Source organism: Danio aesculapii, chromosome 4 (genome assembly GCF_903798145.1).
Source record: "Danio aesculapii chromosome 4, fDanAes4.1, whole genome shotgun sequence".
Classification (NCBI taxonomy): Eukaryota; Metazoa; Chordata; class Actinopteri; order Cypriniformes; family Danionidae; genus Danio; species Danio aesculapii.
In genome coordinates this window covers 53,434,885-53,449,229 of record NC_079438.1, presented here as the reverse complement: position 1 = coordinate 53,449,229, position 14,345 = coordinate 53,434,885, and the positions used below count along the sequence as shown (strand labels likewise).

At 37.1% G+C, this 14,345-nt stretch overlaps 1 protein-coding gene across 6 annotated transcripts in view; it reads right to left on the bottom strand.

Moving 5' to 3' along the window:
- cald1a (caldesmon 1a) overlaps window positions 1-14,345 on the bottom strand; it is a 91,692-nt gene that overhangs the window by 44,317 nt on the left and 33,030 nt on the right. For 4 of the 6 annotated variants that reach the window (XR_008836645.1, XM_056456062.1, XM_056456065.1 and 1 more), the window contains exon 2: window positions 8,107-8,203. Coding sequence is in view for 5 of the 6 variants with exons in the window: in XM_056456062.1 (XP_056312037.1) it covers window positions 8,107-8,180 (74 nt within the window). In the remaining variant the exon portion in view is untranslated. Of the gene's footprint in view, window positions 1-8,106; window positions 8,204-8,560; window positions 8,747-14,345 lie in introns of those variants that run through there. The other 2 variants (XM_056456063.1, XM_056456064.1) reach the window with 2 other exon arrangements.

The following is a 14,345-nucleotide window of genomic DNA, read 5'->3' as shown; positions in this document are numbered from 1 at the left end:
AATAATCTTATAAAATAGAAACATTGAAAGATGTGAATAAAAATAAATGAATGTGTAAAGGAAGTAGTTTGCATTACTGGATTTAAATGCCAATCCTTTAGCATTTTTATCGTGAACCAGGTGCCACATATTAAACATTTAGCTCCTTCTTTTGCAAAATTAAACTCATTTGCATTAAGTTTCTATAAACTATAAACCCCGCCTACTTTAATCATTTTGAGCACTGTTAGAAACCTGAGTGAAACCAGGCTGAAGTGAAAGAATTTCTCTATATTGTGGAAATACTTTGACTATTTCTAATTATTTAGGGCAGGGGTTCCCAAACTTTTCAGCCCGCGACCCACAAAAATAACAATTGCAGTGACTCGCGACCCCCATTTTTCTCGGAGATGGTTATAAATATACAAAGATTGCACACACAACAATAGGCCTATATAAACATGAGCCTATTGTCTCACCAAAAAAGTTCAACAGTCTAACAACCTTATAATTTTTTTAATAGTCATTTAATTTAATATTAACCTCAAATATCTTATTTTTAGGGTGTCACGGTGGCGTAGTGGGTAGTACTATTGCCTCACAGCAAGAAGGTCGCTGGTTCGAGTCTCGGCTGGGTCAGTTAGAGTTTGCATGTTCTCCCCGTGTTTACGTGGGTTTCCTCCAGGTGCTCCGGTTTCCCCCACAAGTCCAAAGACATGCACTATAGGTGAACTGGGTACGCTAAATTGTCCGTGGTGTATGTGTGTGAATGATCCTAAAATGAGTGTATGGATGTTTCCCAGTGATGGGTTGCAGCTGGAAGGGCATCCACTGCGTACTGCTGGATAAGTTGGCGGTTCATTCTGCTGTGGCAACCCCAGATTAATAAAGGGAATAAGCTGAAAAGAAAATGAATGAATGAATTAAACTTATTTTTTAATGTATTATTAGAGTGTTATAAACACTGTCACAAAGTTTACCCTGGACCTGTAAAATCAGCTGACGCTATAGCTTTGGGGTTAATCTAAACCCCCCAGGGGTCACAATCCAATGGAAAAAAATTGAAAAGCTGATGGATTTTTATTTGTATGTGGTTGTTTTTTTTAAATGCAACTATTCACTATCTTGGGTTATGGATGAAATATGGTAATTCTAAGGGTAAAAAATAAAATTATTTGAGTTTTGAAAATCACCGCCATTGTCCTCACGACCCCCACTTTGGAAACCACTGATTTAGGGGGACTTGCCTGTTACAACCCTAAGCCAAAGTGACTACAACTCCCATATACTCCACCACAATTTCTCCAAAAGTGACAAACTGGTCCTATTTAAACAATACTCAAAAAGTTACAAATGACTTTCACAATTATCCAACTTTCGAAACACGAATTGGACGAAAAAGCAGCTATAATGTCAAAAACACAAGTGCATTCTGCAGCCGCTGCTAAAATAGAAAGCGCGGCCTGGACAGGAATGGCAGGTTTTCGGTAATCATTAGTCAGAATGGTGAGCGTGGACGCGGAGCCAGCAGTCAAAACAATCCAGTGTGTGTATGTGGAGAGTATCAGTGACCCGACGCAGAGCTGGAACACATCAACCTGTCTCAGAAAAGGCCACTGCAGTCACATTCGACTCTGTGTGTATATAAATGTGTGTGTGTGAATCCATCTCACTCCTTTAAAAAAAAAATAGCATGAACCCGGCGACCCTTCGATGGTGCCAGTCATCCCAGAAGCGGCTCTGACCAGCTATTTCACTAAATCCAAAGCAGACCTGATCTATGATCTTGTTGTTATAGTCTCGCAGAGCCAGATGCTTGACTATAGGCACCTTATGAACCGCCCACTTAAACAGGAATGACCTTCATCATGTAAGACGACTAAAGACATTTTATTCTTTACGGATGACGTTTTGGGGGGGGGGGGGGGGGGGATGGATGATAATGCAATATACCAAAATGTAGCAAAACGGCAGTTCATTTAAACAGCGAGCAATCTAAAGTGAATGCTGAATCCTGCAAAACTGATGTCTATTGTTTTAGACAGTTAATACTACACTCAAAACTTAGTTTTGCTGCTTGTTTAAACTACTAACATGAGTTGATATAGCTTTTGACATGAGTTAAAACAAAATCATAATTTTTTTGAGGGGGATAACTTAAATGTTTCATGTTCAATCCTCTTAAATTTGTAAAAACTTAAAGCTAAACAAATTGTGATGGTACAACATGAAGGAATTGTGTGGAACCCAGCATTTTTTACAGTGTAAGAAGAATAAAACAGTGTGTGAAGTGTGTACATTTGCACAATTCCACATCCACGACACCGGTCAAACTTAACAATAAAGTTCCATTAGCTAATGTTAGTTAAATCCAAACATGAAGTACTAATGAACAATACTTGTACAGCATATATTTATAATCATACTTCAATATTTACGAATGCATTATTAATATCCAGAGTTGTGCTTGTTAATATCAGTTAATGCTCAGAAGAACCAACAAATGACTTTATTTCCATTAACTAACGTCAATAAAATACATTAAATATATTAATCATAGTTCAACATTTACTAAATCATTATTAATATTCAGAGATGTGCTTGTTAATATCAGTCAATGCTCAGAAGAACTAACAAATGACTTTATTTCCATTAACTAACGTCAATAAAATACATTAAATATATTAATCATAGTTCAACATTTACTAAATCATTATTAATATTCAGAGATGTGCTTGTTAATATCAATTAATGCTCAGAAGAACTAACAAATGCCTTTTTTCCATTAACTAACATCAATAAAAAAGACATTAAACATATTAATCATTGTTTAACATTTACTAAATCATTATTAATATCCAGAGTTGTGCTTGTTAATGCACTACAGACTTAATGACGTTATTTTTATTAACATCAACAAAGCCATTCAATGTATTAATCATAGTTCAACATTTACTAATTCATTATTAATATAGTTATGCTTGTTAACACTTGTTAATGCTCAGATGAACTAACAAATGCCTTTTTTCCATTAACTAACATCAATAAAAAAGACATTAAACATATTAATCATTGTTTAACATTTACTAAATCATTATTAATATCCAGAGTTGTGCTTGTTAATGCACTACAGACTTAATGACGTTATTTTTATTAACATCAACAAAGCCATTCAATGTATTAATCATAGTTCAACATTTACTAATTCATTATTAATATAGTTATGCTTGTTAACACTTGTTAATGCTCAGATGAACTAACAAAAATGACTATTTCCATTAACTAACATCAGAATCAGTTTTAACAAAGATGAATAAATAGTTCGTGATAGTAAATACATGAACTAATATTAACTAATGTAACCTTATTATAAAGTGCTACCGACCATGACATTTATACATCTTAAAAGTGTGCAAAATTCAAATTGATTGAATGGCAACATCTAGTATTGTCACAATATTGGAATTTCCAATTTTGATATAATACCTCGAAAAATATTGATACTCGATACTGTTTTCGATACTGTGGGGAACAATTTCACAACATTAAAAGAATGCAAATGGTCAGCGCCAGTAGCCTAGTGGTCATATAGCACCAACGTGTTTACGGCGACCCGAGTTCGATTCCTGGCTCAAGGTCCTTTGCCGATCCTTCCCCTCTCTCTGCGCCCAATGCTTTCCTGTCTGAATTCTCTACTGTCCTGTAATAATAAGGGTAAAAAAAACCTTAAAATATTATTTTAAAAATAAACAAATAATAAAAAAAAAAAGAATGTAAATGAGGTAAAATGGCACAAAAATAACTAAACGATATAATGCTTATACTAAGTACGGCAGCAGTCCAAAAGGCAATAAACTACAAAAAAAGCTAATTTCATCTTATTTTATGATTAAAACAAAAGTGTTAAAATCTTAATATAATTATTATTAATTATTCATCTCCCTGGTGACAAAAAGAGAGTATGCGCGAGAGCAAAGCCAGTATCAATACTAACCAAAAGCAAGATTATATCATTTGAAATATTTCGCAATCGATTCATTCTCCTTCAACTTAGCCTCTGACTTATCAGGGGTCGCCACAGCGGAATGAACCGCCAACTATTCCAGCATATGTTTTACTGCAGCAGACGCCCCAGTACTGGGAAACACCCACACACTCACTCATCCACTATGGTCAGTTTAGTTTGTTCGATTCACCTAGAACCTACAAACCAGAGCACCCGGAGGAAACGCACGCCAACACAGTGAGAACATGCAAACTCTTTTGGTATTTCTTGATATATGACAACACTAGTAACTCCAACATGGACACACAACAACAACATAAATAAACTGAACAAACATATCGCAGAATTTAAAACTGTTTATTATAACCAAACCAACCCTATGACTCCAATGAAACTTACAAATTCCTTGACCTAACCAATCAGCCCTTCAGATTGAAGCTTGCAATTTTAACCCCATTAACCTTGTCTTTTCAAGATGCATTAAAGCAGTTTGCCTGTGAAAATGCTGACAAATCAGACGGCGAGTAAAACTATTAAACAAAAAGTGCAGGACATGTCAGATTGTCAACAACCTACTGAAACACTCGCCGACAAAAAACAGAGCACACAGCCTCACTTTTCCCTCTCCTGTCACTTTCAGCCGTTGAAACACTGGCAAATCTTCCAGAAAGAAAGGACTGGCGTGCTTCAAGCCATCATCGCCTGATGGAAATACAGCTGGATGCCAAGCTGCTCCCGCATGTATGAGTGTTATCGGACTTTCCTTGTTTTTCTGCCAACATCTGCCTGCCCGCTGTCCTTCTGCTCGTACCGAGGACAGTCTGGAGACAAAAATCACTACCAGTAAACACTTGCGATCTGGCAAAGCGACAGCGCTTATCATGCGAACTCCAAAAACTGACTTTTGTGTCCACCGTGACGGCTCTGAATGGACCGACGACACATGGTTTTGACTAGTTCAATTACCGGCAGAGAGTAAATATTGATTGTTACAGCATCTTTGCATAATGGAAGCAATTTAATAAGCCGATTTAATCTTTTATCACGACCCCGAGCAGGAGGAGAAGAGCCTTGCCAGATTGAAATGGCTCCATGAAGAATATAAACACAAGATCACGTCGCGTCGCACGGGTTAAATTTGCAGCGTTCTGCCAAATGCGATACTTGGCATGGGATGCACAATTCCAGCCTTTCAGAGGCTCATAACATATAGCCAGCAAAAGCATTAGTTTTATGCTGCGCTGTAAAATATAATAGGCCCTAATCGGTGCGTCATCAGCTTTTGCGCTTACTCCCTGCGATTAGGTGAAAAGTAGCCCATATATCCTAAATTAGGAAAAAAGAAAAGCATTCAGGAAACAGGAAGCCCATAGCAGACGGGAAGCTGACACTCAGAATGAACTGTACACCATGTAACTCTAGTCTAACATCCCAGCCAATGATAACAGAAATAACTGTTGCTGAAAGATATCGATTTAGAGCTGATTCATGCCATCCCACGCTCTGCTGAAATGATAATAAGCTCTATTATATTAGCATTTTTATTAGCCATAACTCTTTTTGACATGTGCATGAAACAGCTGTTGTCCGTGTTTGCAGAAATGCACAGTTCTCTGATAGTTCTCATCTAGCGCTGGAGCAAAATGTCTATTTGGGTCAATGCCTCCCAGCGTTTAAGGGAGCGTCGCTTTGCCTTAAATGGTCAAAAGGCTCGCAAATGTGCCAATCTGCTGACGTTTAACATTTGCCATGCTTAATAAGCACGCTCCATCAAGCTTTGGGCTAGAACAGCATTACAACTGGAAAAGCTTCATTATCAAATTTGCCTTAAAAATATACAGCTGGAGTCAGGATTATTAGCCCTCCTGAATTGTTAGCCCCCTGTATATTTTGTCGCCTTGGAATTATAAGGTTCTATCCGCGTTATAAATGATTTTGAGATATTGAGCTTCAAAGTTTTTGCATTCCATACAGCAAACAATATGCGTGTAACAGTTCTCTTTCACACATTAACATGATAGAGACCCTAAATGTATACTCTAAATGTAAGTTATCAAAAGTTCTCTGAAATTTGCAAACTGGGGTAAAACAAAGAGGGCAAACACAGATAGAAGCTTCTAATTCTACTAAGTCATTTTTCACTTGGAATTATAAAGTTCTGTCTGGTAGATCATTAACTGAAGAGTTACTTTTCAAGAAATACAATCAGTCTGCTTATTAATTTAATTTAAATAATGGTGTTGTAACAATATGTTGATGTTTGCGAAAGTACATTTTTGTTTTCTATAAAATTTATTTAATGTTTTAGGATAATTTTATTTTTTTGTTCAAATTAAGCATACAAGGTTGTGCTAAATATTTTGTCCGGTGCAGATGTTAATTTTATGTAAATAATATGGTAATATTTATTTAATTATATGCTATACAGTGCATCCGGAAAGTATTCATAGCGCTTCACTTTTTCCACATTTTTTTATGTTACAGCCTTATTCCGAAATGAATTAAACTCATTTATTTCCTCAAAATTCTACACACAATACCCCATAATGACAATGTGAAAAAACTGTTTTTTTTAATTGTTGCAAATTTATTAAAAAAAAATCACATGCATTTAAGTATTTACAGCCTTTGCCGTTAAGCTCTAAATTCAGCTCAGGCAAATTCTGTTTCCACTGAACATTCTTGAGATGTTTCAGCAGCTTAATTGGAGTTCACCTGTGGTAAATTCTGTTAATTGGACATGATTTGAAAAGGCATACACCTGCCTATATAAGATCCCAGTGACAGTGCATGTCAAAGCACAAACCAAGCATGAAGACAAAGGAATTGTCTGTAGAGCTCTGAGAAAGGATTGTCTTGAGGCACAAGGCTGGGGAAGGTTACAGAATTTTTTTTGCTGCTCTGAAAGTTCCAATGAGCACAGTGGCCTCCATCATCTGTAAGTGGAAAATTCCTAGGGCTGGCCAGCCATCTAAGCAAAGTGATCAGGGGGAGAAGGGTCTTAGTCAGGGAGGTGATCAATAACATGATGGTCACTCTCTATGTGCTCCAGCATTCTTCTGTGAGAAGAAGAGAAGAGAAGCTTACAGAAGGACAACCATCTGTGCAGCAATCCACCAATCAGGCTTGTATGGTAGAGTGGCCAGACGGAAGCCACTCCTCACCTGGAATTCTCCAAAAGGCATCTGAAGGACTCTCAGACCATAAGAAACTAAATTCTCTGGTCTGATGAGACTAAAATTGAACTCTTTGGAGTGAATGCCAGGCGTTACGTTCGGAGAAAACCTGGAACCGCTCATCACCAAGCTAATACCATCCCTATAGTAAAGCATGGTGGTGGCAGCATCATGCTGTGGGGATGTTTTTCAGCAGCAGGAACTGAAAGACTAGTCAGGATAGAGGGAAAGATGAATGCAGCAATGTACAGAGACATCCAGAATGAAAACCTGCTTCAGAGTGCTCTTGACCTCAGACAATGACCCAAAGCACACCGCCAAAATATCAATGGAGTGGCTTTACAACAACTCAGTGAATGTCCTTAAGTGAAATTTACATAGATCTTTGATCGCTAGCAGTGTGACTCTGAAGTGCTGTACTGTGTGTTTGCAAGTTTTCTCCCTAACAAACTCCACAATGTCAATGAAACATTCTGCACAATCAAAGGCACCCGTGGTAGCACCCAAAAGACAGAGGAAGATGCTAACCATCGCACAAAAAGGACTTCCGGGCATGCTAAAGGAAGGTAGAAGTTACACGAGTGCTTAAACAAGGGAGAAAAGTGTTAAAGTTAGTGAAAAATAGTGTAGTGAGGGATTTTACAGACTTTAAACATCTAAAATAAGTGTAAAAAATAAAGCTGACTACTTTGTAGATTTCACCTATTGGGGGCTAGCTTTAGAATCTAACTCCTGTGATTAGCGAGGGACCACGGTATTTGAAAAAGAAAAGAAATTCACAGGAGGGTTTTAATTTTAACTTCAACTGTAGGTTCTTCTGTTTTTTCTCTAACAATTTGTAGTAGTGAGATGATTAGACACCAGTTAAAACGGCGCTATAAAATGCAGAGCAAACCATCACAAATAAAGGAGCAGGGTGTGAATTGACTGAAGAGTTAGCATTACCTCTCAGCTTCCAGACGCATCTCCTCCCGCTTCTGTCTCCTGAGCTCCCTGCGCCGCTCGAAATCATCATCCATGCTTCAATCCTGAGCGTCAGACTCTGCAGAACAGTAGAACAGGTGTGTATGCTTCAGTCTCATGTCCCAGTACAAACCAACTCCGAATATAATTGCGTGCATCTGGATTCTACAGCTGCTGTCGAGTATTAGCTTAACCTTTTTAGAAAAAAAAAAAAAAAAAAAAAAAATCATGCATTCCCAGATGCAGGCGATCTTTCGACATCAAACGGATCACAAGTTTGTTTTCGTAATACCACTTAAAATGGAAATTGTATTGGGGGGAGAGAGAAAGAGAGGGAAGAAAGCGAGAGAATGGCCGAGGAAAGGATGTTAGCACAGGATGTCCACTCAGTCAAGCAGAAAGACTAAATATACTGCGGGGTACATGGAAAGCCCACCCAAGAGATATAGAGCCGTTGTCATTAATCTCAGCGCTGGGATGCCTCAGATGGGCCGTTTTGAGACTGCCGTATACCTGATGATAACCTCTGGAGCGTTTCAGCTTTCAAAACATTGCAGAAATTCTCTCTGGCGTCCCGATTATACTCCAACACAAAGAGTATTTCAGGCTCTTTCTTGCTGCAGCTGGAGCTACCAGAAATGGCCAAAGCCGGCCTCTTCCTTTCCCATTTCTTTTTTTTCCCTTTTCTTCACCCTCCCTACTTTCCTCCATTTTTCTCCCTCCCATTATGGCGCAAACTCTCAATCACGGCCTCCTCCCTCTCTCCGACTCACAATTATTCCCCATTCCGTTCCTTTTCCTTTTTTTCTCCCTCCTGATCGTTCCCTCCCTCTGTTGTGAACTCAGAGCTGCTGCTGGACAGTTGGGCTTTTTTGTTTTGCTTATGAAAGTCTTGCAGATTTCTTGTTTGATACGATTTCTAGATTTTATAAGGGTGCTTTCACACCTGTGAATCGATTCATTTGTTCCAAAACAGGGATTAAAACTGTTACAATGTTGCACTTTGTACTTGGTGCGGTTCGCTTTCACACGGCAAAGTTTCTAAACGGACCAAAAGACGCTCAGCTGTCATGCGTCCTTATTTTAATTTATGGCAATGAGCAATGAGACATTATAAGCGGAAAGCTCCGCTTTAATTTTAAATGGTGACACCCACACACAACGTTACCAAGTATAAATCAGAGGTAAGACTCTCTCATACAGAGCCCTTGGCTAGACTGCAGTTTGGTCAGTTTTCCTAACATATAAACAGCTCTCATTAATAATTAACATGCTTTCACTTTCGTATTTAACATGAAACGCACATTTACCGTTAGGAATGACATCCCCTTACTCATAATTCTCTCTTCATATAGTCATATTTGCCTATTACATATTCACAATACACTGTGATATAGCCGGGCTCGGATTGTTTTGCCCAGTGTCATAAATGGTTAATCCTGCATAACATACTTATTATGCTCATTTGAAATTCAATTAATAGCTATTAAACTATAAAAGAAATAATGTAGACAAATATAAAATGCAAAAACAAAAAGGAAGAAATATATACAGCTGAAGTCAGAATTATTAGCCCCCTTTTGATTTTTTTTTCCTTTTTTGAATATTTCCCAAATGATGTTTAACAGAGCAAGGAAATTTTCACAGTATGTCTGATAATATTTTTTCTTCTGGAGAAAGTCTTATTTGTTCTATTTCGGCTAGAACAAAAGCAAATTTTATATTTTAAAAACCATTTTAAGGTCAAAATTATTAGCCCCTTTAAGATTTTTTTTTTCGATAGTCTACAGAACAAACCATCATTATACAATAACTTGCCTAATTACCCTAACCTGCCTAGTTAACCTAATTAACCTAGTTAAGCCTTTAAATGTCACTTTAAGCTGTATAGAAGTGTCTTGAAAAATATCTAGTCAAATATTATTTACTATCATCATTAAAGATAACATAAACTTACAGTACTTTGAGATGAGTTATTAAAACTATTATGTTTAGAAATGTGCTATAAAAAATCTTCTATTAAACAGAAGTTGGGGTAAAAAAAATAAACAGAGGGGGGGGGGGGGTCATAATTCTGACTTCAACTGTGTATCTTTAATTTAATACATAAAGGTAAATAAAAACCAAAAAACCATAGTGGCTATATGGATTTTGTTTTTCATTTTTACTAAGATTTAATTAATTAGTAATTTAATACTGATATAATTAACAGAATTAAACAAAAATATTCAATTTTAAATATATATATATATATGATATACTCCATTTGCATAAACAATATAATTTTTTAGTACAAAAAGTAGCTTATTGTTGGTAAAATCAGCACTTTTTTGTTTTTTTATAGCTTAGCTACTGTCATGCATCTGAAAAAGTTACATGTAAAAATTGTTATTTCCCTAAACACTGCAGGATACACAGAAAGTGTGCAAGGAACAAGAGAGGAACAGGGTCTCAGACACAAGAGCACAGGAAACACTTCTCCCTCCCTCCCAAACCCCTCCTCCATATTCACAAAACCCAGTGAACGATGTAAAGAAAGCAAAAAAAGAGAGAGAAACGGACAAAAACAAAAACAACAGCGGGAGATGAGAAGTGAGGAATGTGAGAGAGAAATGAAGAGCCAGAGATTTGGAGCCGATCTTCCTTATCAGGCAGAACCGCAGGAATGTGCGCTATCTTTAGCTGGATCTTCTGTTTGCAGGAGCACGGCTGCGCTTCAAATCTGAGCCCTTGAGCAAACAGCACTGACTCAGCTCAATAAAACTGTCACAACCGCATACGATCAGCTGCGATTGAATCCGATGAGCTAAATTTATGACTGAAACTCAGGTTGTGTTTGTGTTGTGGTGACGCGGCGTGTTCTAGCACAAAACATGACAATAGGGCCTCTTTTATTGAGCAAGAATGCAGAAATGGATTTGTCTCTTCCTCTCGAGGACCACCCGTGTGCGTCCCAAGATTCACATCACTGCACTTTTTTTCCCCGCTCTAAAGTTTCATAACGGGGGTCTGGTTTCCCCCGGCAAGCACAGAGACGCCTCCTGTCTAGAGAGCACGTGCTGTAATGGCTGTAATAACACATTTACCTGGTAAATTACTATGTTCCTGGTAAGTGCGGTGCTTAACCCTTCATCAAAGCTCATCATGGCAATGACCCATGGGTATGCAGTCCTAGAGCCTCCTTCTGTGATGTTCTCTAGGTCACGAATGCACACACCATTGCCTGTGCCAAACCACACAAGCCACTTTTTTGGCTGTCTTTAACCTCTGCTGAGAAAAAAAAAGCAGCTAATGAAGAAAACTATATATAAAAAAAAGGTGGCGGATGGAAAATTGTTCTTACTGTAGCTGATGTGGGATTATAAAGGATTTTGTTTAAGAAAGAGCTGCTGAAATGTGAAAGTAAAAAATGTAAGCATGAAATACAAAATAAATAAAAATCTAAAAGTTTTAGAATAGACTATATTAAAGGAATAAAATAATATGGTTTAATAGGAGATAAAAAAATGAAAACAAAAAAGAAGAGGGCTTGGTTATGTCAACAAACAAAGCAAAAGCAAAAACAAAAGGGCTTGATAATAATCAAGAAAACAAAACTAAACAACACTGCTTGGTGATGCCAGCAAACAAAAATATAAGAAAAAGAACAAAAACACAAAACAAACTCTTAGCATTGTCAGCAAACAAAGCAAAGCAAAACAAAAAGCAAAACAAAACGGATGCTTAGTGATATCAGCAAATAAAACTAAATTCTTAGTAAAGTCCGCAAACGAAACAAAACTCTTAGTATTGTCAGCAAACAAAGCACAGCAAAACAAAACAGATGCTTAGTGATGTCAGAAAACTAAAAACAAAACTCTTGGTAATGCAAACATTCTAGGTATTGTCAGCAAACAAAGCAAAACAAAAACGCAAAACAAAACAGATGCTAAGTGATGTCAGAAAACCCGACAACGCAAACAAATGTGATGTCAGAAAACAAAACAAACCTTTTAGTTATGTCAGCAAGCTAAACGAAACTATTAGTATTGTCAGCAAAGAAAGCAAAACTCTTAGTAGTCAACAAACAAAACAAAATTCATAGTAATGTTAGCAAACAAAACAAAGCAAAACAAAACAAATGCTTAGGGATCTAAGCAAATAAAACAACAAAACAACACAAAACTCTTAGAGATGTCAGCAAACAAAACAACTCTTAGTATTGTCAGCAAACAAAGCTAAACAAAACAAAATGGATGCTTAATGATGTCAGCAAACCAAACAAATGTTTAGGGATGTCAGCAAACGAAACAAAAACAAACCTCTTAGAAATGTCAGCAAACAAAAAAGCTCTTAGTATTGTCAGCAAACAAAGCAAAGCAAAGCAAAGCAAGATGTCAGTCTTAGTGATGTCAGAGAACCAAACAGATGCTTAGTGATGTCAGCATACAAAACAAAACTCTTAGTATTGTCAGCAAACAAAACACAGCAAAACAAAACAGATGCTTAGTGATGTCAGAAAACTAAAAACAAAACAAAACTCTTGGGTGTGCAAGCAAACGAAACAAAACAAGAACAAAATTCTAGGTATTGTCAACAAAGCAAAACAAAACATATGCTTAGTGATGTCAGCAAACAAAACAAAACTCTTAGTATTGTCAGCAAACAAAACAGCAAAACAAAACAGATGGTTAGTGATGTCAGAAAACTAAACAAAACAAAACTCTTGGTTATGCAAGCAAACGAAACAAAATTCTAGGTATTGTCAACAAACAAACAAAGCAAAACAAAAAAGCAAAACAAAAGCTTAGTGATGACAGAAAACCCAATAAAGCAAACAAAACTTTTAGTTATGTCAGCAAACAAAACTTTAGTATTGTCAGCAAACAAAGCAAAGCAAAACAAAACAGATGCTTAGTGACAAAACAAAACAAATGCTTGATGTCAACAGACAAAACAAAACATATGCAAAGCAAGACTAAACATCTTGATGATGTCAAAGAAACATAACTAATAATAAATAAGAGCGATCAGTGACAGCAACTATAAACAAAACAAAGCTAAAATGGCTGCATGATGTCATCAAATCCAAACAAAAGGATTTTGGGACTTGGAAAATTCAAATGTATTACATATTGATAGAAGCATTTTTAATATGATCCGATCACGAATATTGTAGCTCAAGAACTATAGCAGATTTTCACATAACTCCTCGTACCCGCTTTGCAGTAAAAAGAAAATTAATACAAACTTATTAACATCAACACACTTAGCTCGAACAATCTGCCATTAGTGAGATGCTCGTAGCTCTCGCTGAGATAAATGTTGAGGTAAAGAGCGTTTCTTTATAACCAGAGCCAAAGCTGATGTGATCCACAACCCCGCTGCCAGAAGGATTAAATAACTAAATGTTTGGATCTACCACCCACCGTCTTTTGGATCTCAGCCACTTCAGGACAACTTGAGAGAGACTAAATTTACGACTCAAGACGAGAGCGGAGCTTTGCCAACATAAACCATCACCCTTATTTGCATGTCTGTCAATATGGGTCCATTAACATTGACTGGCTTCGCTATCAGAGTTTATGCTAACACACTCTCCGTGGCCACAGCGGGAGTCTGGCGTAGGAGGACGACTCAGACTGTCTTCTCCGGCCAAGATTTTAACAAATGGAGGAGCCGCGCAGACATGTTGCATTAAAAAAGCGTTTTACTGTAATGTGGTGTATATTTCACCATGAAACAATGTGGTATTGAGTACCAGATAAAATGGTCTTTTTCGTGAAGGAAGAAGGGAAGTAAATCTGTGTGTAACCATCAAAATGTCACGAAGCGCACTTGTATTGACTGCAGTATTAGTTCATAATGGAGAGATGTTTATACAGCGCGGCCAAAGTAAACAAACAAATTAAACGATAGCAAATCCATATTAATTTCAACATGACATTCCTTTCACAGCCCATTCTTTAATGCAATGTGTTTCCAATTGAAATTTGTGAGGAAATAAAGGGTTGGTTGGTTGGTTTTTTCTCTCTCTCTGTGGAATCACATACATGCGTTGAGAGAGTAAAAAGGGCAGACCTGGATTTCATGACTACATCTACATTTCTAGAAAAAGGTACAATAAATCACTAAGAAATGTTTTCAGGTTTGATAGAAAGAGGGAAAAGTTCTCAAAAGTGCAACCAGGTGCAGGATGGTATCCCAGAAATCTGCAGCCTCAGCACAGTCTAACACAGCCT